A 21,813-nucleotide genomic window follows, 5' to 3' on the forward strand; every position below is an offset into this window, starting at 1 on the left:
CTCACAGTGCGCACCAGCACGCTTTATCCAGAGGATTACGGTTCAGCCTTAAGCTGAAGCAGAGGCACGCTACAGCTAAGAAGCTTTGAAGTCGAGCGCTGCCAACTTTGACTTGGTCAGATGGCAAAGTGGTGTTCTAGTGGCTCTTTTCTTTTAAGGCACGAGTTGCATACTTCCCATGATACTTTTGTAGGTGCTTGGGATATAGGGAGAGGACATGGCGTTACTGGCTTCTCAGAGCTTCCTCAGGTAGTGCGTGTATTATCCCGAGGCGGTTCACCAAAACCCTCCTGTAGTACCTACTTGCATTCAGTAGATTTTAGTTTACAGATGTTATTTTTGGTATTCACTTAAAGAATAGTTTCTATGTTGTGCTCCAGATGTGGAGGAAGAAGTGCTTGTGGCGAGTATTTCCCTTTCTGAGTGGCTGTACGCAGTTGTGAACATTGTGAACTTAGAAAATCTTGGGCTGGATAAGCAGCCTTATCTGCAAGGTGTCTGGAGGACAGAGCTGTCTGATGGCTTAGATTTCCTTAGTTGTGGTTGTCTTAACTTTTTCAATACTTGGCAATGTGTTTTAAAACATATTTGAAATCAGAGCAGCAGAAGAAGCAGACTGTTCTGCTTTGTACTTTGGCTTAATCCACGGTACATATTTTTTTTTTTTAAGCAGAAAAGACCAGTGCATGAAGTCTCTGTCAGCTAGATAGCAAAGAAACTTGTAGTTGCCACGGTAGAGAAGTTAACTGTTAGGAGAAATAACTTTCAGGCTATTTATAGGAAGAACACGTACGGCTTCCTAAGTAAATGTTATTTTTATTGAACCTTTCGCAGAGCTCTGAATATTTGCAAAATTATAGTTATTTCAACATACCACGTTTTTCATGACCAATAATTTCCTTTTCTGAACGTTGAGATAAGTGCTGGTAACTGCGTGTTTTCAACTGTGAAGTGTATTTGGATTTTTTGGATGTCTGGTTCAGACCTGTGCGTTAAAGCATTTGTGTTTGGTTTATCCTGTTCTAGTCTGAGCCTTTGAATGAAACTGGGAACTGGAATGACACTTTTATAAATAACATTAGATACTAGATTCCATTTTCTTACATAGCTAACCCCTTCTCCACTAGGAGAGCTGTATTTTACATATTTGTGCTACAAAACATTTGGAAACTCATGTTCTCAGGGCTGTATGTATTTCACATGGAGAGCCCGCAAATGGTTGAGGAATGGGAAGAAGCATTTCAGTGTTGTGCAAGCTTTATCCTTCGTTTACATCTTTCTAAGCATATTTGCATGTTTCCTAGTTTGATGGACCGATGTAATTACGATGCTGCAAGGATACTCTTTAGTTTAAAAATTTCATGCACATTGTGCCAGCTGCCTTCTAAGTAACTTCTATACGCAGTTAAAATACATCTGTACAAATAAGTGCTTCGGCAGAGAACTATAAAGTATTTGTAGAATATGATAAAGAGAAACAAAACTTGGGTAATAAATAATGTTTTTCCAGTCGATATTGTTTGTGCGACATAAGCACTAAGATAGTTAATTAAGAACACAAAGAGCTATGTCATATGTTCTTTTGTATTGTTAAAGATCCCTGCAGGAACAGAAATGGAACTCTTTCAGTAATTTTCAGGAACTGCTGAAAAAGCACAGAACCAAAGCTTAAAGCCATGAGTTCAAAGCTCTTGGGAAGCTGGTCATTCATGTGTGAAGAGCTGAATGAGACTGGCTGCTCGTTCCCTGATAATGAAGAATGTTTTTCTTGATTGATGAATATATCTGCCTTTGAGAAATACTATTTCATTGTCTTGCTGAATAGTCCTCCTCGATAAAAGTTCTGAGAGATTTTCTGTTTTTCTCACAGTTTCTTTATTAAATGCTCCTGCTGTTTCGGCTGTAAACAGGACATGATGTTCTGCTAGTGGTGTAGATGTTTGTTTTTAGAAATTTAGTAAATACTTCAGGCCTAAAAGCTAACGTAAGAGTACTTTGCATAAATTGCTCCTGTTACCATAAAAACAAACAAACAAAACCAAAATAAACTAACCCAAAAGACCAGCTTTAGGTTTTGAATATTAGCGATGCAATACATTTAAATTATCTGTGTAAACTAACGTTGTTACCTGTGTTTATTCAAGTATAAAGTGAATTATACTAAAATAAATGCCTTCTTTTTATGCAAAAAGAAATGTTATAGAAGTCCTAATATGTTGAGTGAGATATGTAACAAATAAGTAATATGCTGGGTGTAAACAAGATTGTGCTGAAGATAGGGAAGAGTTTGGAAATGCTTGGGATTGCACAGCTTTCGTTTGTCGTTGCGTGCTACCCTTGCAAGCGTCTTGCCTCTCATTTCTCTAAATTGGTAAGGGTTTGGTCACCTACTTTCACTGAGCAGGTAAATTTTATTTGGAAAGTTTTGGGTGTATATAGACCTAACATACTCTCAGATATGCTCCAGTGAGAAGTCAGTATACCTCTGCCTCGCTCTGAGACAAGTTCTGGCTCAATCGGTTGCTAGCTTTATCTCACGTCAGATGGGTGGCGATCATTGCCTATAAGCCAGAAGACGGGGAGTACTGCGTAGGGTTTGGAAGTCAAACAGAGAAATGGTGGGAAGGTAGAAGTCAGTTCAAGCTGCTTTTTTGATCCTGGACATCTTGACAGAAGGGGTGGAGGAGGGAAGAAAACCTGAGTGCGTGACACATTTAATGTTATTAGCTTAGACAGCGACAGGAGGAGTCTGGCAGTCTTGTTGTTTTAAACAACTGTAAATGCCTTGGTATTCACTAGAGGTATTCACTAGAGGTGTGCCCAGGCTCTCAAGCTATGCAACTCATTTCGTTATGGCTAAGAGTTGTGAATAAAATGTGTTTCTCAAGTGTCCTTTAAGATCTGCTTTGAACCTGCTTCCATTTCTGTGTGAATGGAAGGGGAACAAAGGTGGCTGCTGTTCTTCAGACTAGAACTTTAATTAAACAGAACTCCAGAAGGGAAGAAAATGAAAAATAAACCATAAAGACTTCTGTATGTGTTTTTTTTTTTTTTTTAATGTAAGGTAAAGCATGTTACTCTCCCCTGTCTTTAAAGGCATATTTCACATTCAAGGATAAGACCGTGTAAATAAGGTGATGAAGCTGGTTGCTTGGATAAAAAAAAAAAAAAAAGTGAAAAAAGCCAGGGAAAAAAAAGGTCAGCACAGCTAATACTGCACTGTCTTTCAGACACCAAAATTTATCTCTCACAGATTGCTGTATTTCTCTGAGCTGCCTGTGCTATTTTGGGTGCGGAGTTAGAGACATTCTAAAACTTTGAAGGCATTCAGGTTGGTGCCTGCCGCGTGCCTTTTGAGTGGGAGAAAGCCTGATACAATCTTTCACAAGCTCTATTGAGAACTCCTACCATTTTACATTCAGCAGCTTTATGTATGTTAAATTTTAAATTGTTCTGAGGGAAAGCAAAAAATTAAGGTGATCTTGACTCAGAGATGTGGTTTTCAGATTAACATTGTTAGTAGCAGTGAATCATAACAGTAGAAGTGAGATTTTAAAAATTTCCATTTTACTAAGTTGTCTGAAGAGCCCAAGTCTGTTTGGTTTATGTTTCTAAGTGACCTTTAAAAATAAATAAATGTATTTAAGTGTTGGCCTTGATGGGTACAGAATCCCATGTTTCTCACTGCGTTCATCCGCAACTTCCCACACACTTTTTTTTTTTTTTTTTTTTTTAATCTAGTAAAGGGCCGTAGTAACTTGTAGTTGACCTTGCCTCCAAAGGGGATGCTGGACCCGGTGACTTGCTGAGGTTGGAGTGGACTTGTAGTGTTCTGCGGCTCTGCAGTAATCAAAGTCAGAGCTCTTCTGGCATTGAATCTGGGGAAGGGCATGAAGGAGCACACAAAGGGCTTCTCCAGGTGTAGCATCATCTGGAGGAGGAGCAGGGCCTTCTGCTGAGTGGGGTCAGGATCAGAGACCTGGGGCTGCTCAGCCTGGAGAAGAGGAGGCTCAGGGGGATCTCATCACTGCGTATAAATACCTGAAGAGTGGGTGCAGAGAGGAGGCAGCCTGCTCTGTGTGGGCCGGCTTAAACCAGGGGGTTGGAGCAGGTGGGCTCCAGAGGGCCCTGCCAGCCCCAGCCCTTTTGGGATTTGATACAGGCAGAAATGTTTGGCTCAAAGGATTGATTGGCAAAAGGGTTTACTGATGGTGCGCACAGGGGCTAACACTAGGGCCGGCACTGTTTAACATCTTCAGTAGTGACTTGGATGATGGCACACCAAGCGTGCAGGCAGTGCACAACTAGGGGTGGTGGCTGACACATCAGAGGGACTGTGCTGCCATTCAGAGGGCCCTTAACAGGCTGGAGAAACGCATGAGCAGGATGTGGGGGTTTCTCTCTGCTGGGCAGCCGAGCTCCACCACAACTGCTGTCTCTCTCTCCCTCCTCAAAGGAAAAAGGGGGAGAAAATATGATGAGAAGGGCTCAGGGGTTGAGATAAGGACAGGGAGATGACTCAACAGTTATTGTCATGGACAAAACCAGACTCAGCAGAAGGAGATTAATATAAGTGGTTTCAAGTTATTGCCTATCACAAGCAGGTTAGAGCAGGGAGAAACTAAAAGCAAACCAAAAACACCTACCCCCACCTGCCCTCTTTCACCTCCTCCCCCCAAGTCGCACAGGGGAATGGGGGGAATGGGGGCTGCAGCCAGTCCCTGATGCTGTCTCACGGTCCCTCCCTGCTCCTGCTTCCCATGGGGTCCCTCCCATGGATGCCGTCCTTCCCGAACTGATCCTGTGGGGGCTGCCCACAGGCAGCAGCTCTTCAAGCACTGCTCCCACACGGCTCCGTACCACGGGGTCCATCCATCCCCCAGGAGCAAACTGCTCCAGCACGGGTCCCCCACGGGCAGCAGCTCCCCCCAGACCCCTGCTCCTGCGTGGGCTCCTCTCCACAGGCTGCAGCTCCGGCCCAGGGCCTGCTCCTGCGGGGGCTCTCCATGGGCCGCAGCCTCCTCCAGGCCACATCCACCTGCTCCACTGGGATGGAGTTGTCACACAGCAGATTTTTTTCCCCTTCCTTCAGTCTCCTCTCCCAGAAGCCCACCCAGCATTGCTCCTTGGCTTGGCTCTGGCCAGTGGTGGGTACCTGTGGAGCCGTCTGGAGCTGGCTCTGATCTTACATGGGGCAGCTGCTGGGCTCTGCTCACAGAGGTTCCACAAAGAGAAGTGCAGAAGTCCGTGGGAAGGAAGGTCTCTGTGCACAATTAGACAACAGGGGCTTAATGAGCTGGGCATCCTGGTGCTCAACATGTCAGACATGAGTCCCCAGTGTACCCTTGCACAACAAAAAGAAGTAGCATCCTGTGCTGTTGGAGGTAGGGCGTTGCTGTTAGGCTGAGGGTGTTTTCCCTCTAGTCAGCACAGCTGAGACCCCACCTGCAGTGCTGGGTCCAGCTCTGGGCTCCTCAGAACAAGAAAGTCATGGACACAGTGGAATGAATCTAGCAAAAGACGATGTTGAAAAGCTTGAGGTGTCTATCATACAAAGAGAAGCCAAGAGGGCTGGGATTTACTAGCCTTGAAGAGGAAGCTTAAGGAGATCTCAGGAAGGGGTATAAATACCTAACTGGCAGGTTGTGATGAAGATGGAGCCAGGCTCTTCTCATTGGTGCCTCCTGATAGGACAAGAAGCAATGGAAACAAACCAAAGTACAGGAATTTCCACTGAAACATTGGAAAGTACCTTTTTACTGTGGGTAGTCAAAACATTGGCCCGGGGTGTCCAGAGAGGTGGTGAAGTCTCCACCCTTGGTGATACTCAAAGCCCAACAGGACACAGTCATGGGCAACCTACCCAAGGTGAACCTGCTTGATCAGGGAGGTTGGGCAGCTGAGCTCCAGACGTCACTTCCAACCTCTGTGATTCTGTGACAAGGTCAAGAGTCGGTCTTTAAGGCTGGTCATGTTGGGTGAAGACGAGCCCAGTTACCTGAAAGCGATGAGCGATTTGCTTTGTTTGGAAGCAACTGGTAAACAACTGATAGCAACTTAAAAATTTTTGTTTGTTTTTTTTTGTGGAGAAGTTTTCTTACATGCTCAGACATCTGCAGAGCACCTCACTTTTTTAGGTGTTGAATTCTACTGATCAGCTAGCTTCACTATTAAATACGAAGAATTGATATATGAGAACCAAAATGTCAACTGGGACTAAGTAGTGGAGCGTTGTTCCGTGTCACGCACACAACTGATAACATCTGTGTTTGTTTTTTTTCTCCTCCTTTTTAAAACAAAATCTTGTGCATGAGTAGTGGACAGACGCAAAGATAAGATAATTTTAATTCCCTTAGCTGCTCAGGCATTGGGTTGTAGCTTTTTCCATGCAGTGTCCAGTTCACGGGGACATCCTAATAAGGAGCGAGCAATCTGTTGTGTGGCTTTGTTCTTTCTTGCATCCAATCCTTCTTTCTTTTCTTGGTTGACTCGCTGTAGGGCCCAACCAGTGCTCTCTAACCAGCCTTGGATAAAGTTTGTGTCCTACTTTCCTTGCTTGTTAGGTACTGTTTGTGGCAGCTGTTTAACTACTTAAACCTTATCACTCTTCCTGTGATTGAACCAACACCTTTGCTTATGCTGACCCCATTGTGTGAGGCCAGGCAGAACCTAAGCAAAGACTCAGAACTGCTCATAGGGATTAAACAAGAGAGTTGCAGGAGTAACCGCTGTACAGGAGTTCCTAAAATCACTTCCTCCCCCTCCCCCCCCCCCCCCAAATACAGTTAAAATCAAGCTAAAATAGCTTAAAGACCACAGAAGGCCTGAAAGGTATTGAGGCCAGATCTGGGTATCTATCATGATGAAACCTAAGACTTATAATTAATACAAACGTATTATTATTAGCAATTGGTAGTCTTTCTCAGCTTGGTTCACACCAGAAAAAATCAGTTTTATTGTTTTGATGCACAAGATGCAGCTATTTTTTAATTTTTACCCGTACTCTAAAAGGAAAAAAAAAAAAAAAAAAAAAAAAGAGTACTTCCTTTGCTAACAAGGTCTGTGCTGGAGTTGTAAATGTTGGAATAAAACATGGGAACGCCTCAGAAATCAAGCTGGATCCCTTGGCTAAGAGAATGAGATTAAATATAATTAGAGTTAAATGGGAGGCTGTATTGAAGAACAATGATGGATGTGAGCATTTAGTTTAAAAAAAAATGTTGGAGGAGTCTTCTGAAAAATAGTATTTTAATGGACAGTGTCCAAACCTATGGGAAGTTGTCATGGTTTGTTTTTTTTTTTTTTCTAAAAGCATGATCTTGGTTAAAAATTCTCTTCCCCATCGTCCATAGGTTCGTAATGATACTTTTTGCCTTATAAAGCCAATTTTTAAAACCCTTAAATTTATTTTTAAAGGGTAATGGGATTTTTATGTAGTTTTAATCTAAATTTTGTTCAAAGCCAGTGAGTAAGCTCCCAGTTTTCTCATTTCCCCTGTTGCTGTGTTGCTTCTGTTGTGTGCAGTAGGCTGCTTGTTGCTAAACAAGGGATGCTTGAGTTCCCCAGAGATACGTGAACCAGTAGCAATTTGCCCATCACCACTTGACATCAACAAGAATATCAGCAGAAATACTGGCTTAGGCTATGTTAAATCTATTAAATTAATCTAAAAATCTATTAAATCTATTAAATTTAAAAAAAAAAAAGGTCAAAATTTGTCTGTATATTAAAAGTAAAATGCTTATATGAAGTTATTGGTTGCTTTCTCCTAAAGAGGCTGCTTACTTCTAAACTTACTGACAGAACATCTCAGCAATTAACTTTTAGTTTAGCTTTTTACTTTTATGAGAGCTATGGATTCATTTTTATATAATGTGCTAGAAGCTGATTTCCAAGCAACCTACTTACATTAAGAGCAAACAAAAAGGTAACTACTGAATAGGTTGAGATTGTGTAAGATCACTTTATTGTTGTGGCAAATACTTTTTCTTACTCTGTTTTATTGTGTGTGGTTGGTGTGTGTTTTATTTTTTCTTTTTACCATGGGATGATGTGTCAGAAGCAGAAACGATTTATCTTGTGACTGAACTAATCTGGGTTTCCTGCTGTTCTAAAGTAGACTGTCTGTTGGCAAGGAAAAGCTTTGTCATAAAGCAACTGCAGCTGCATCTTTTTCTTGTGTAGGGGGAGGGTGAAGATATTGCAGAGCCTTAAGGCAGTAGCAGCCCAGCGAGTCAGTGCCTCACCCCGCAGCTAAGGATCCTGCTCCTTCACAAAGCGTCTTGAACTGGGAAGACTTCCTTGAATCCCTGGGCTACATATGCAGGAGCTGAAATGTTTCAGGGCTGTTCTCATGGCCTGAAGCCAGTGGGCTTGGCAGTTGTCCATACCACTAAGTGCTTTTGCTCCCGTGCAGAGTAGCTGCTATCCAGTTTGCATAATGAATGAAGTTTGACCTGTGCTGACTCATGAACCACTGTCTAGTTGGCCTGGGCCAAAACCGTGCGGTGCAAGAGGCTTGTAGCTCTTCACAGCTGATGCTAGCGAGAGTGTCATGCACTTCCAACCCTGCACCCTGTCCCCGTTAGTTCACTAGCACACACACTACTGTGGTGAAATGATGTGTAAAGAACTCCTAACCAGGGGAGTGATGAGAGTAGCAACTACCTGTCTTGACAGTGGTGAATTTTGTTTTCCATGTGTAGTGCATTGGATATTGCTGGGCATTTATTATTATTTTACTTTTCACGTATTCAGAAGCAGGATATATTTGCAAATTTTATCATAATTCTGTGGAATATAAAATATATTGCCACCGTTTCTTAGCTCTAATAACAATATGGGGAACCGTCTGACTAATGTGTATCCATGCATGCAAGCACTACACTTTGCTGCTTTATCATTGCATGAGTAGCAGTTTAAAATTAATAACTCTGACCTTTATTTTCTTTCCATTTTGTTAGAACAAAGTAAATTCTTGCTCCTGGACTTTTTAAGCTTTTAAACTTGGATAAAAAAATCCTAAACCCTTTAAACAAAGTTCCGTTAATCAAAATCAGGGTTTGCTAAATTTGTATCTGGTTTTGTTTGGTTGTATTTTTTTTTTTTTGGCCATAGCAGGCAGTAGTATTCTTCAAAACAAGAACTGATTTTATCTTGCAGAGGGTGGATAAATGTTTGATTATGCAGGTGTCTAAAAACAGGTTGCCCTGGAGAGGACTTGAATGTTTTCTGGTGTGCAGTTAATAACTGTGGGGAAGCTTGTATGTATCTTAAATTCGAGGTGGTTTACTCCTCCATGGAAGCTGTCTTGGTCCTCCTGAATTTCTCACACTAGGTATGAAGCAAGAAGCATACATTTAGGCACTTAGAAATGGAAGTTTGATGTATAATACCTTTGTGTTCTGCCTTGCACTTTACTACTTTTTTGCATGTATGTATCAGAGGCTACTTTTGTATTACATTTTCCCTTATTAAGTTTTGTAAAATGAGAGAATGACTGTAGTAAAGTGTTCATATGAGGTGTGGTCCAATGCTGAAATGAACTTTCACTTCTTTCACTACAGTGTTGTAGTTTATGAACACAATATAAATGTTGTTTATTTTCTTTCTTCTCATTTGGTAGTGGATACCTTGTTTTCGAGAAAACTAAATGGAAAATACAGACTTGAACGCCTTGTTCCAACTGCAGTCTATCAACATATGAAGATGCATAAACGAATTTTAGGACACTTATCTTCTGTATACTGTGTAACTTTTGATCGGACTGGCAGGAGAATATTTACTGTAAGTACAAATTTTCTATTGTATGATTTTTTCGAAGTGCAGTTAGCATGTCATTTAACTGTTCCCAAAACCTAAATGTACTGATGTTGCATATTAAGAGCAGATGAATGCTTTACTGCTGTTGTTACTCTTGGATGCTTTTTAATGACCATGCTGGTTTGCATGTTAAAATAGTTTCAGCATACTAATGTATTGGGTGTACATGGCAAGGTTTTGGTAGCAGGGGGCTGCAGAGGTGGTTTCTATGAGAAGCACCCAGCAGGCTCCAAAGGGACCTGCCTCTGGCTAGAGCCAAGCCAGGAAGCGATGCTAAGTGGGCCTATGGGAGAGCAGATTGAAGAAAGGGAAAAAAGCTGTTGTGTGACAGCAGCTGGGAGAGACAGGAGTGAGAAAATGAGAGGGAAGCAGCCCTGCAGACCACAGGGTCGTTGCAGAAGTGGGGCAGGCGGTGCTCCAGGTGCTCCAGCAGCAGTTCCCCTGCAGCCTGTGGAGAGGCCCCTGGTGGAGTGGAGCAGGCTGTCCCCCTGCAGCCCATGGGTCCCACATGGAGCAGATCTCCACGCTGCAGCCCCCCCGTGGGTGGAGGAGCCCCCGGTGGAGCAGGTGGATGTGGCCTGGAGGAGGCTGCGGCCCATGGAGAGCCCCCGCAGGAGCAGGCCCCGGGCCGGAGCTGCAGCCCGTGGAGAGGAGCCCCTGCAGGAGCAGGGGTCTGGGGGGAGCTGCCCCCACCCGTGGGGGACCCGTGCTGGAGCAGTTTGCTCCTGGGGGATGGATGGACCCCGTGGGACGGAGCCGTGTGGGAGCAGTGCTTGAGGAGCTGCTGCCTGTGGGCAGCCCCCGCAGGCTCAGCTAGGGCAGGCTCAGCTGGGGAAGGACGGCATCCATGGGAGGGACCCCACAGGGAACAGGGGCAGGGGGTGACCATGAAGGAGCACTGGGGACAGAGTGTAAGGGACTGACCGCAGCCCATTCCCCTGCACTGCTCTGGGAAAGGAGGTGGAAGAGGGTGGCTTTAGTTTGTTTTTAGTTTCTCACTGCTCTAGTCTGCTAGAGGTAGCAAATAAATTACATTAATCTCCATGTGCTGAGTCTGTTTTTTTCTCCCCCTCTTCCCTGGGGAGGGGGAGTGAGGGAGCAGTTGTGTTGGAGCTCAGCTGCCCAGCTGGGTAAAACCACCACAGCTAAATGTGACGGTGACTGCTGATCCATGCATTTTAGTCAGAAAACAAGTAAATTCCAGTAAAATTACCATGAGTAGACTTGTATTCTCTGGGAAGATACATAGCAAAAGAATGGACAACCACCACAAAATTTTAGAAGTCAGGGAGGACAATCAATATGTAATTAAAAAATGTTTTGACTTTTTTTCTGTATTTTTTAAAAAATTTAAAGCATGACAGTTAACAGTCTGGTGATGTACTTAATATTTGTATGGCATGCTCGTGGAAACCAGAAGCCTAGCGTAGTGCATTTCAACAGATGTTGGTTCACAAGGAATTGTAATCCGTGAGATACCAGAAACTGTTTTTAGTGCCAATATTCTCAGTTTTTGTAGCTATTTTCATTGTGTTGTTTTGGTGTCTTTTTTTTTTTGCCTTTTTTTTTTGTTTGTTTTGGGTTTTGTTCTGTTTGTTTAAAAAACAAGGAGGGTATCTGAAATCAGTACTGAAAGTGCATTTTTCCCAAATAAATGGGAATTATGAAAACAGATGGGTGCCAGTATAATTTGGATACCTTAGCAATAGTCAATTTTAATGAAGCAAAGGACCATATAAATGCATACCCCGTGTCAGTGTGGGCCACTTGAGCTGCATTTATTGCCTTCCCACAAGTACTGGATACTTCTGATGCCTTTGTGGATTCAGGAGCTTGATTGTGTCCCTTCGAAGCTCGTGACAGTGAACTCCAACAATGCAGATGAAAGTACATTTCGGTTCTACGCTACGTCTTGCAGTCCTAACTGTTCAAATGCTTTCAGCACAGCCACAAATATAACTTGCCCTTTCGCCCACATATGTTTTACTTCCTGGCGTGGAAGGATGTGTGGTTGTAGGGACTGGGGCGCTTCGAGAGTCATGAACAGGCTTCTCTTTATTTGTTCACTTGTTCACAGTAGAGATTTTCTTCATATTTCTTTAGCTTTCATTGACAAGCTAAGTCCCTCAACAGTCATAGGCATTAAATTCTTACCATCTCCTCTAGTTTGTGCGTGATTAACCTGTCAGGAGAAGGGTCTCTCCGATGTCATGGGCTTATTTTATACGTGACAAGGTAGAATGGGTTAGGGATTTTGTGTGCGAGTATAAAAATCCCCTACGCTCATCCTGTTCACCTCTAAATAAAAACTTCTTCAAGGAAGCACCAGGAGAAGTGCATGAAAGTCCTTGTTAAGTCTTGTGATTCTTCATTTTTTCTGAATCCCATGTTCCTAAAATCTGTTGGCTTTGAGGGATGTCTGGTGGGAGGTGTCCCTGCCTATGGCAGGGTGGTTGGAATTAGATGGTCCTTAAGGTCCCTTCCAACCCAACACATTCTGCGATTCTATAAATTTACTAAACTTCCCTGAGTGCACCTGTAGGGAAGAGTAGAGTTGCACATTCCCTTGTGCTCTGCAGTGTGACTTAACAGTGGCTATAGAGGGACAATTCTCTGGACCGTAACAACAATTTATTTCCAAAATAAAAGTGGAAGAACCTGGAATAAAATAGAGGGGAGCAATATCGCTTCTGCAACCCTAGAGCTTTGCCGACAGTCCTTTGCTGAGAGATAAACTGATGTCCTGGTATAATTGCCAGTAAAATTGCCTGAAAAAGGTCACAAGTTCACATAATGATTATTTCAATCCAGTGTCGAATAAACTGTCTGTAGAAGGTACTTGTAGCTGGTGAATTTTCATCTGGGGGGCTGGGGCAGAACTTCTTACCTCAGCATTGTCAGGTAAGGCCTGTGGGTGTTGTGTAGATGTTTAAGTGGTTGGTGACAAATGGAAAACCAAAGCGTTTTATTCTGCATTCAGTGAAATACAACTTGAAGTTGATAGTGTGGTGTAGTCAATGGATAATCGGTGATGAACTGTCTTCTTTTAATTTCATTTTAATCTTTATGACAAAATGGGGACAAGTCTTCTTTTCAGTCTAGACCAATGCTGTTTCTTCAGTCTCCAGTGTAGTCAGTAGAACTGGGAATTTCTAATCAGAAGGAAGGCAGACTTCATTCTAGATGTCTGCTACCAGCATATAAATTTATATGTATCAATAGGGGATCATTTTTGCTCTGGTTTTACTCTAACCTAGAGCATTTAGTGTGACATTAGCTAGATAAAAGAGCTTGGTTTAGATTTATAATTGGGTGTAGAAGATGCATCATAACTATTTTCCTTCTGACCTCTGAAGGATTGAAAGCCTCTAAATTCAGGTTCTGTTTATGTGCTGCTTCAAATTAAAAGAAAGAAGTGATCTCAGCACATTTTCAAGTCACGCTGTTCTGAGAGATGTTATCTTTGCTAGGAAGAAGGTGCTCTTAGTTTGCCTGGAGGCAGTGAAAACAGGACATTATGCAGTTTTCCTACTAGCTAGTAGGTCATGCAGTGACTGGTTCTATTTACATTCTTCTAAAGATTTCACAAGAGATTTCTGAAGATCAGCCTCTAAGCTGTTTTTTTTTTTTTTTTCCCTGAATATACAAAAATATTCCTAATATACAAACTGAGATGTCTTGGTAATTTCTATTTTTAAATTAACCGCAATGAAGACAACCTCTTTCCTTGCAAAGACACAACTGAAAGAACTACCAGCTGCCAGTGAAGAAAACCTAATTATTTCTGAGACTTGTGTTTTGGATCTTTCGAAAAGCATGACTTGCAGAACCCACGCATGGTAGTAGGGACAGGCATTTCTTCGTCTGGTTCTTGTACTACTTCGTCCTTCCTTGTAGTCAGAAAGTTGCCATCTTCTTTTCCGCCACCTTTATCTCCCTGTTGCCTCCGAGATACTCTTTCTAGGGAATAATAAACAAGGGTGTGTAATAACCCGTGGTTGGAAACTTTACACAGGCTGATTTGTTTGGATTTTGGCAGCCCACTGCAGCCCACAAGTTTGTGGAATGGTAGGAAAGCGATGAACCAGTTTTGCTCCATACCTTGGTAAGGCTGTCATCGCTTTTCTGCTGGTGCTGAACTTGTTCTAGCACTCACTTTTGACAAATGCTTTTAATAGGTGCACGATGTGTAGTAGTTGCAGACAAAACCTTGGAAATGTGAACTGCAGAGTAAGCCAATGCCCTCGCTGGTAGAACTGCAGCAGTATTTGAAGAGTTGTGAATTGTCCCATTCAGATCAGGCAGAATTTCACGGAGTTATTTCAGATCTAATATTACTGTTTGGCCAAGATGCTACAGAATTTACTACTTTAGACATTTTTCTTGCTTTCTTGCTTGCTGAGACAGTTTAATTTTCCTCTGTAATGGAGAGGTACAACACATGCCTCTGTAGCCAGCCTATAACTATATAGGCTATACTATATATAGGGAGAAGCCAAGTCTTTGCTTAGTTCAAGCTTTCCTTAGTTCAATGTGGTTAAATCGACTTCTGAGGTCTCCAGCTGTCAGCAGATCCTAGAACTAGCTGCTTTTTTTTTTTTTTTTCCTTTGTTGCTGACTCTTTTACATCTTTAAGTTATCTATGCACAGATTGCTCTCCATCAATTACATTCTGCAAGCAGCTTTTTAGGGGTCTTGTAATACGAGGTTTAGTTTATTGGGTGTCTTTCATTTATTTACTTATTTGCTTTGAACAATCTGTTCATCCAGTAGAATGGCTGCAAGCTGTAAGTGAGTAGCTGATTCATAATGTTGATCCTTACAACGTGAAAATTGCAGAAGCATGTTTTATATAATATATACAGTGCTGCAGAGAGTACTGTTTGTGCAGCTCGAAGAAAAATGGGGTAGTGGTTTGAGGCTTCTAGACTGTGATGCAAGTAATTAATGTTAATGGCTTGGCTCTGTTCTCATACATTTATTGCTTTGTGTAAGAGATCAATCCACATGTGAACGATTTTCATCTCCACCCTCCTAGAGCACTGTAGAAATTCTAGGTTCCCCGTTCCCTGTTCCCTTCTTACACTCTCAGGTCTCTGTTTCAAGGGGTGAGGGCATTATTTGTCACCATGAGTTTCACACCCCCCCCCACCCCAGCCCTTTATGTCTCCTCCGTTGATTTTTTTGGTGGTGACTGCGCTTCCCTCAAGAATATGCAAACTTGTTCATTCTTGAGGTCTTACACAGTGAAAGCAGTAGAACAGGGTGAGCTCATAACGCATTTCAGATCATCCGTGTATTAAGTAGGTAACGTTTTTTGGCCAAATTTTAGTTAAACATTCGCAGACCCAGGGGGCTAGCAGAGAAAACTACTTGAAATAAAATAAGTGGCAAAAGTATGTTTCACTATCTGTGTTAAGTGCTCTTGTCATTTGCAAGACTTTCACTAATCAGTAATTGAAAAGAACAATGTAAATGTTTGAAGAACATTTAAAACGAAGATATTGGTGCATTAATGACTCTAACTTCTGGAGGCATGGGAATGTTAAATAAATGATTGAGCTTGACGGAGAGTGTGAAACTTTTTAAATTTTAGCTACAGAAGTGCAACCTTGAATCAAGGAAAACAGGAACAGTTACAGAACCTCATTAGTTTAGTATTGGGAAAAAAATCACCTATTTGCTTTATGGACTGCTTATATGTTTGTTTTAAAGAAACAAAGGGATTAAAACAATCTGCTTAAAGCTTAACAGGCAGAGCTTAAAGCAAAAATGGTGCCCTTTTTTCTCTTAACTCTGCTTATAAAGCTTTAAACAGCAAGTTTGCTAGTTCTGTTGTAATCCCCTGTTAACTTGTTCATTTGAATTGATTTGAAAATGTGAATTACAGAGCTTGTTTTTTTTTTTTTTTTTCTTTATTTTTTCATTCTCTTTAGCATTCTCAGCAACTTAAAGGGAATAAATCAGGTGATAAATGAAATTAGCCTGAATCAAGGTATTCAGGATGAGTGAAATCTGGAGCCTTTTCAAAAGCGTTAAATGCTCACGACTGTAAATGCAGTTAAACAACTACAAATGAAATTAAGAGACACCTGAGTCTTCTTTCTCCTTGTAGAAGTTCTGAGCACCTTACAGGGGATCCCAAATTCCATCTATAAACTGAAAACTTCCTGAAAGTGATTTACTTTTTTTCCATACAGGTATTTGAGCTGAACTCAGTGTAGCAATAAAGGGATAAACAGAGTAGCTTCTTACTAGAACAACGTTATTAAGGGTTTTGGTAATGTCGAACTATCTCAAGAATACTTTTAATCCACAATGCGTGGCTTTCTGAGAGGTAAACTCTTCTAAGTTACCAAGCTTCAAGAAGGAATTGAACACAGGTTGTTATGGTGTACAGTATGCAGGCAGAGGGGGGATGGAGACATCCATCCCAGATCTTGTGTCTGGCCTTGTTCTCTGCCTCGGCTGTAGAGCCTTTGGTCTGCTTCCTTGTCTAAGCCAACAGTTTTCTCCTAAAAGACCCAGTGAGATGAACCCCAGCATTTGGGAGGAGGGCATTAATGTGATATTGATGTTTCCCTTGCATAGGATTCACTACTGCACGTCCCTTGTTCCTAGAGTTTCCCTCTTGTGTCTTTAGAAAAGCCATCTCGGAAAGCAGTATCTCATTGCATAAGACTCTTCCTGTGAACCAGGGGGCAATTGTTTTTAGATTAAGGTAGCAGTTATCAGAAACATGTTTCTGTATACCATCCTCTTTCTGAGGAAGGTGGAAAGAATGGTGAGTAGTCAGTGGGTATACAGACTGTGCTTTTAGAAATCTGGGCTCTCGCTTGTGGTTGTGTTCCTCTGTCTTTGCGTTGGAGTTTGCACCTCTTTTCACTGTTGGTAGTACTGAGCAATAACTGGCATGATTTCCACGTGGGTCTTAGTAATTCTTTGTTATGGAGGGCAGAGATTCAGAAGTAAGATTACATTTGTACATCTTGGACTCTGGCTGGGAATTCCTAAAGACTACCTTGTGAAGGTGGCAGAAATTAGCAGCTGAGATCTCATACCTGTTCTAACAGCGACGTGAACGTGCCCTTTGCACATCTCCTTCCTGTGGTCTGGAATGCCATAGGGTATCCTTGGAGACTGGGAGGAAAGCCAACTACAAGAAAACTCTGTGCATTCAGCTTTTTATGGAGTGTGGTGGTTTTCAGTATCTCTGAAGCTGCAGTGACTGTCAGCCAAATACTTGTTGCTAAAGGATAAAATGCCCAAATCCTGAGGATGAATTACGGTGCTTTCTCACTTACTTTGGGAGCAGTATGGGGCCAAAACTGTCACCACATCAAATTATTGAGAGTGATACAGTTTTGTCAGGTTTCCAGCAGCTTCATTCATTCTGTTATTTGGGTTACTAGGGAAAGTACAGGAAGCATGAATCTCTTAAGGACAATATATAAGGTCATTTTACAACTTAGGTATTACTATAAATCTTGTCATCTGCGTGATCAAGGAGTAATGACTTTAACAAAGAGTAATGGTTTTAAACTAAAAGAGGGTAGATTTAGAATTAGGCCTAAGGAATACTTTACTCAGGGATGGTGATGGCACAGGTTGCCCAGAGCAGCTGTGGATGCCCCATCCCTGGGGGTGTTCAAGGCCAGGCTGGATGGGGCTTTGGGCAGCCTGGTCTGGCGGGAGGTGTCCCTGCCCATGGCAGGGGGGTGGAACTGGATGGTTTTAAGGCCCCCTCCAACCCAAAGCATTCAGTGATCTCTAGTTACCACAGGAACAATTGCTTCCTTGCAGATGAGATCATGTTTTCACTATTGAAACACGTGAAGAGAGGTTAAGTTATCAAAGTCAAGCAGTAAACTTCATCCCTTCATATCTGTCGCACTCTGGCAAAGGAGAAATAAAAGACTTATCACAAGCCAGGAAAGAGAGGTGGGGAGAGCACAGAGAGCCAGGAGCAATGGGTTGTTGCTGGCATAGTTTGAAAACAGAGAGTAGCATGCTTTATGAGAGGATGAGTTTCTTTTTGTTACCTGATGAATAGGAGAGGTCTTGGTCCCAAGCTGAATCTGTGTAACTTGAGCAGGAAAACACAAGTGCAGGATTCCTTTCTGGTGGAGAGGGAGCATTTAGAGTTGTTTGCAATTATTTTGAAGCCCCGAGATTTTATTTATGGTAGAATGGAGATAGCCATCAAAGCAACCCTGTGAGGTGGGGGGACTGCTGCTGCTGGCTCTGATCATACAAACAAGAACTGCTCGGGGATGTGAAGGTTGGGGGGGCAGTCGTGACAGAAGTGACCATCAGATGATGGAGTTTGTGATTCTGCAAAGAAGAGAACAAGGCAAAAAGCAGGCTCACAACCCTGGGCTTCAGAAGAGCAGGTTTGGTCCTGTTCAGGGACATACTTGGAGGAGTCCCGTGGTTATGGTCCTGGAGAGAAGGGGTCCAGGAGAGCTGGTTGATTTTTGAGGATCATTCCTGTCCTGATGTGCAGGAAGACAAGCAGAGGTGGCAGGAGGCCTGCATAGCTGAGCGAGGAGCTCCTGACAAAATCCAAACATAAAAAGGAAGGGTGCAAGAGGCAGTAGCAGGGACAGGTGGGTTGAGAGGAATACAGAGCTGCTCTCTGATCACTGAGGGGTGGAGGTAGGAAAGCCGAAGACAGACAGGAGTTGAATCTGGCAAGGGATGCTGTCGTGGTTTAACCCAGCAGGCAGCTAGGCACCACACAGCTGTCTGCTCACTCCCCCCTGGTGGGAACTGGGAAAAGGTCAAAACTTGTGGGTCGAGGGAGAGACAGTTTAATAGGACAGAAAAGGAAGGGAAAATAATAATAGTAATAAAAAAGCATATACAAAACAAATGATGCGCAACACAATTGCTCACCACTCACTGACCGATGCCCAGCCCATCCCCAGGCAGTGGCAGCTCTCCTCTCACCAGCCCCTCCTGTTTTATTGCTGAGCACAACACCACCAGGTGTGGGCCATCCCTTTGGCCAGCCTGGGCCCCCTGCCCTGGCCGTGTCCCCTCCAGCTCCTGGTGCAGCCCCAGCCTCCTCACGGGCAGGGCAGCACCAGGAGCAGGAAAGGCCTTGACTGCTCTGCCACAACTAAAACATCAGTGAGTTATCAGCATTATTTTTCTCCTAAATCCAACACATGTTTACCATGCCAGCTACTAGGAAGAAAATTAACCCTATATCAGCTGAAACCAGAACAGATGTGAAGAGCAGCAAGAAGGGCTTCTTCAGTATATCAGCAGCAAAAAGAACAGGGAAAATGTGGGCTTGCTACCTACTATAATGAAACAACTTAAGTTGGTGGATGAAGGCCAGTAGTGTGGATATTGCTTGTCCTGACTAGAGCAAGGCTTTCAGCACTGTCATGACATCCTTACTGACAAACAGGTGAAGTACAGGCTTGGTAAGTTGACAGTGAGATTGACCAAAAATGGCCTGAACTGCCTGGTTTGAAGGGTCATTATCGGTGACGTGAAGTGTGGCAGGAGACCGGTCACTAGCGGTGCACGTTCAGAGGGACCTCACGTGCTGGAGAAACAGACTAGCAGGAACTTCATGAAGTTTCACCAAGGGTAATGCCAAGTGCTGCCCCTGGGGAGGAATAACCCTGTGCAGATGCTGGGGCCTGATGAGCTGGAAAGCAGCATTGATGGAAAGGTCCTGGGAATGCTGAGAGAGAAGAAGTTGGATATAGGCCAGCAATGTGCCCCTGAGGGCGCTCAGCCCGGATGATGTCTGGACTGTTTGGTCTGGTTCTGGGTTCTGCAGCACAAGAAGGGCATGGACATGCTGGAGAGAGTCCAGGGAAGGGCTGGGAGGATGGTGGAGGCATTGGAGCATCTGACATAGAAGGAGAAGCTGAGAGAGCTGTGATTTCTTAGCCTTGTGAAGAGAAGGCTTGCAGGGATCTTATCTGCATGTGTGAAGATGTGATGTGAGAGAGTCTTCATCTCTCTCATCCTGCTCAAAAAGAAATGGGAGCCAGACTCCTCTCATGAGGGGGTTGTGACAGGACAAGAGGCAATTAGCACAAACTAAGTGTATACCAAAAACAAGTAGGGCAGAGGTACGGGAGGAGTTGTCCTGCCCACATCTCTGCGTTCATGGGTGCGCCTGCTGAAGAGCTGGGAAGAAAGAAATGTCATTCCCATAAGAAAGTCATGCCCATCTGGGGAAAAGTAGAGGCATGGCAGATGGTAAATCAAAATTACCTATTAAGACAGTCCAGAAATGCAGTCAATGTTTAAGTTATCTTGATTTCACATGTCTGGAGTTCCCTGCAAAGCATTCTGCAGGATTAACATGCCACTAATGGTCCAAAGCAACCTTTTTGCTTTGGAGAGAAGTCGGAGAAAAAAGACCTTCTGTAAAGAGTATCCCTATAGAAAAATGCCCCCTCTCAGTATGCTTAAATACAGTCAGCTTTCTTTTTACTCTTTGGAAAACGGTGGCTGTTGTTGTATCCCTGTGTGTAAAGAGATACGTTGTCTTGTCTACATTGATGTAAACAATGTAGGAAGAGAGAAACTATTGTGAATAACTCTGAGTCAGAAACAACTTCTTGCTCACTAAACAAAAAGCAACCCCGAGGAAGTTGGCTGGTTTGCTGGCTGTTGGTACAAACGCAAATGGAGGTGTCATTCTTAGGTAACTGCAAGGATGCTGTTCCCTGCCTTCTCCCATTTGAAAACTTGGTGGCTGTTCTCTGTGCTTTGGATACCTTTCTTAGAAATGCAGACAACAGTATTGCCCTGCCTTCCCACTTCTTCAAAAAACGAACAAACAAAATACAAACCAGCAGGCAGGCTAGATAAATTTGCACAGATGCGCTGTTGGTAGGCAGAAGAACTAAAGCCCAGGTGAAATTGTATGACGTGTTATACCTTGCTGCAGCATCTGTGCATGGCCATTAGTAGATTGGTGCTCTGCGTGCTAAACCCAACGCCCATCTTCGTATTTGTTCTGAACCTGAACAAATAACCAAAATCTATACAGGAGTGGCTGCCCTCAAAGCTCACAGGTGGTTTGAATCAGCCATTCTGGAACGGTGTCACTGTTCAGTCAGTGTCTGTGAAATTGGTATCATGCTAAATGAAAAACACGGTAGCAATTCATGATTCATTTTCACGTTTAATATCCATTTGCATTCAGTGTACTGCAACTGTTTCCTTCTTCAGTTTGTGCTGGAGTTTTGAAAAGAAGTGTCGTGTCTTGCTGAGGAGGTTAAATCCACCTTGCTATGAGATCTGTTGTTTGTGTCACGAATGCATGATTTGTATCTGCTGTTGAGAATTAATGTGATCTAGTGTTGTGTTTTGACTGCAGAGTGGAAAACTATTCAAAAGCAGTTAGAAGGCAGTAAAAGAATGAAAAAAAATAATCCTGTGTGCTGCTAATCGTGTTGTTCAGTTCTTTGTCTTTGTGAACTGTAACACTGAGACAACCAATGGTACGATTGAAATGATTTATTTCTACTTACTTCCAGGGATCAGATGATTGCCTTGTAAAAATCTGGGCAACAGATGATGGGAGGTTGCTGGCTACCCTGAGAGGGCATGCAGCTGAAATATCTGATATGGCAGTGAACTACGAAAACACCATGATAGCTGCTGGGAGCTGTGATAAAATGATCAGAGTTTGGTGCCTTCGAACTTGTGCACCCTTAGCAGTTCTGCAGGGCCACAGCGCGTCTATAACGTCATTGCAGGTAGGTGTTTGCTTTGCAAAGTCACCTAAGCAATAACACGCACCACTTGTCTGGAAAAGAAACCACTTGGGAATGTTCAATACAATGAAAATGCGTATTTGGCAACTACGCTGTGAAGGGAGAAGGAATTTTCATGGTGCGCACTGCAAAATGGCAGGTTTATTGTCACAATATCTGACCCTTGAAAAATGCCAGGCATAGTGCTTGTTCAAAACAAAAATTGCATGATGCATGGGGACAGTTCTGTTGT

The 21,813-nt window shown here is 43.0% G+C and overlaps 1 protein-coding gene across 2 annotated transcripts in view; it reads left to right on the plus strand.

Annotated features, from left to right (window-relative positions):
• The window catches only part of PHIP (PHIP subunit of CUL4-Ring ligase complex), a 119,297-nt gene that overhangs the window by 19,558 nt on the left and 77,926 nt on the right, over positions 1–21,813 (plus strand). For both annotated transcript variants that reach the window (XM_082756363.1, XM_082756362.1), the window contains exons 7-8: positions 9,626–9,786; positions 21,342–21,563. In XM_082756363.1, the coding sequence (XP_082612489.1) occupies positions 9,626–9,786; positions 21,342–21,563 (383 nt within the window). The remainder of the gene's footprint in view (positions 1–9,625; positions 9,787–21,341; positions 21,564–21,813) is intronic.

This window comes from Aythya marila (genome assembly GCF_965140915.1).
Source record: "Aythya marila genome assembly, chromosome: 3".
In the NCBI taxonomy this organism is placed as follows: domain Eukaryota; kingdom Metazoa; phylum Chordata; class Aves; order Anseriformes; family Anatidae; genus Aythya; species Aythya marila.